The sequence below is a fragment of the Mustelus asterias genome, chromosome 14, assembly GCF_964213995.1.
Source record: "Mustelus asterias chromosome 14, sMusAst1.hap1.1, whole genome shotgun sequence".
In the NCBI taxonomy this organism is placed as follows: domain Eukaryota; kingdom Metazoa; phylum Chordata; class Chondrichthyes; order Carcharhiniformes; family Triakidae; genus Mustelus; species Mustelus asterias.
The window spans coordinates 103,147,072-103,148,857 of NC_135814.1; the positions used below are offsets into that span (position 1 = coordinate 103,147,072).

General features: G+C 51.7%; 1 protein-coding gene across 1 annotated transcript in view; it reads left to right on the forward strand.

The window, feature by feature from the left end:
• Window positions 1-1,164, forward strand: part of cdk15 (cyclin-dependent kinase 15) — a 34,586-nt gene extending 33,422 nt beyond the window's left edge. The window contains exons 13-14 of the mRNA XM_078227738.1: window positions 1-117; window positions 1,064-1,164. The exon at window positions 1-117 is cut by the window's left edge and continues 23 nt beyond it. Coding sequence (XP_078083864.1) covers window positions 1-117; window positions 1,064-1,164 — 218 coding nt within the window. The remainder of the gene's footprint in view (window positions 118-1,063) is intronic.
• The last annotated feature ends 622 nt before the right edge of the window (window positions 1,165-1,786 follow it).

A 1,786-nucleotide genomic window follows, 5' to 3' on the forward strand; every position in this document is an offset into this window, starting at 1 on the left:
AATCTTTAACATCGCAGCTCCTCCAGAGCTATCCACGACACCGGAGTTCAGCAGAGGAAGCCCTGGTACACGAGTATTTCAGCAGTCTCCCACCTGCCTTGTTCCAGCTTCCTGACAGTACGTACACATTCATTCCTGTTACAACCCCGTGTCTGCGCAGACAGATTATCGGAACAATTGTTTACGACTTGCGTAGATGATTTGGAGTTGGAGACCAAGTATGGTGTGTCAAAGTTCGCAGATGTCACTAAGATGAGTGGCAAAGTGTGCAGAGGACGCTGAAAGTCTGCAAAGGGATATAGATAGTCTAAGTGAGTGGGCGAGGGTCTGGCAGATGGAGTACAATGTTGGTAAATGTGAGGTCATCCATTTTGGTAGGAATAACAGCAAAATGGACTATTATTTAAATGGTAAAAAATTGCAGCATGCTGCTGTGCAGAGGGATCTGGGTGTCCGATATTAAAGTGTTAATTTCCATCTGCTTAGTGATCCCGGCGCTCGATCGTCAGGGCTCACCTTCCTTTATGGCCTCACCGGGGGAGTTTCTCTCCGGCGAGGAAAACAACTGCTCCCCATGAACGGGGAACAGTCGTGTTGGCCTCGCCGGTGGAACCGGAGACCATTGAGGCCCCCCCCGTGGGAGGCTGAGGGGAGGATGCCCCTTGGGCAGTGCCAGACTGGCAACTGGGAAATGCCCAGTGGGCACCTTGGCATTGACCAAAAAACGCCCAAGAAATGGATCAGGAACTCTCCCATTTTCATGCTAACTGGACACTTAGAATCAATCTTATAAAATTCTGTCCTAAGGAGCAATTTAACATGGCCAATCCACCTAACTCGCACATCTTGGGACTGTGGGAGGAAACCGGAGCACCCGGAGGAAACCCACGCAGACACGGGGAGAATGTACAAACTCCACACAGACAGTGACCCCGAGGCCGGAATCGAACCCGGGTCCCTGGCGCTGTGAGGGATGCTGTATCTGAATTGTATTTTAAATGCAGCACCTGTGTTCCAGGGCCCTTGCTGTTCCTGCTGACAGCTGCCTCTCTTTCTCTCGTAGTGGTTTCCATCTTTAGTGTGGCTGGAGTTCGCTTGGAGCCGGAGGCCAGGAACGCTTTTCACCCCTTCCGCAAAGTCAGGTGCAGCTCCATCCTGGCCTGAAGTGGGGAGAGGACGGGACAGGTAAGGCACAGGGTTGGGGTCTGCTCACCCCCCCAGGAGGGTAAGGGATTAAATCTCCCCTCATCTGCCCTGTCTCTGATGGGGGGGGGGGGCTCATCCCCAAGAGCAGGGGGTCTGTGTTGAGGGTGTGGGGTGCAAGGGGGGGACGGTGTGAGTGTGTGCGTGCGTGCGCATGTGTGTCTCTCCCCTCATCGGCCTGTGTCCTGGGTCTATAGGTCAGTGACATTCCGCACAGTGATTGGGTGAGTCTCTCTCATCCCTCGCTCCCAGTGAGATAGACCCAGCCTCCAATAGGAATGGCTGGGATTTAACAAGAACTAAAGTTAACACCATCCAATACTCTCTCTCCTTATCCCAGTCTAAATCTGTACTGTACCACACTTCACAAACTCAACTTCACACCAGTCTGGAATGGGATGGTTTTTTTAATGTGGAAAGGTTGGAGAGGCTAGGCTTGTACATGCTGGAGTTCGGAAGAGTAAGAGGCGGCTTGATCAAAAACTTTTAAGATCCAGAGGGTTATTGACAGGGTGGATGTGGAGAGGATGTTTCCCCTTGTGGGAGAATCTAGAACTGTTTAAAAATAAGGGGTCGTCCATTT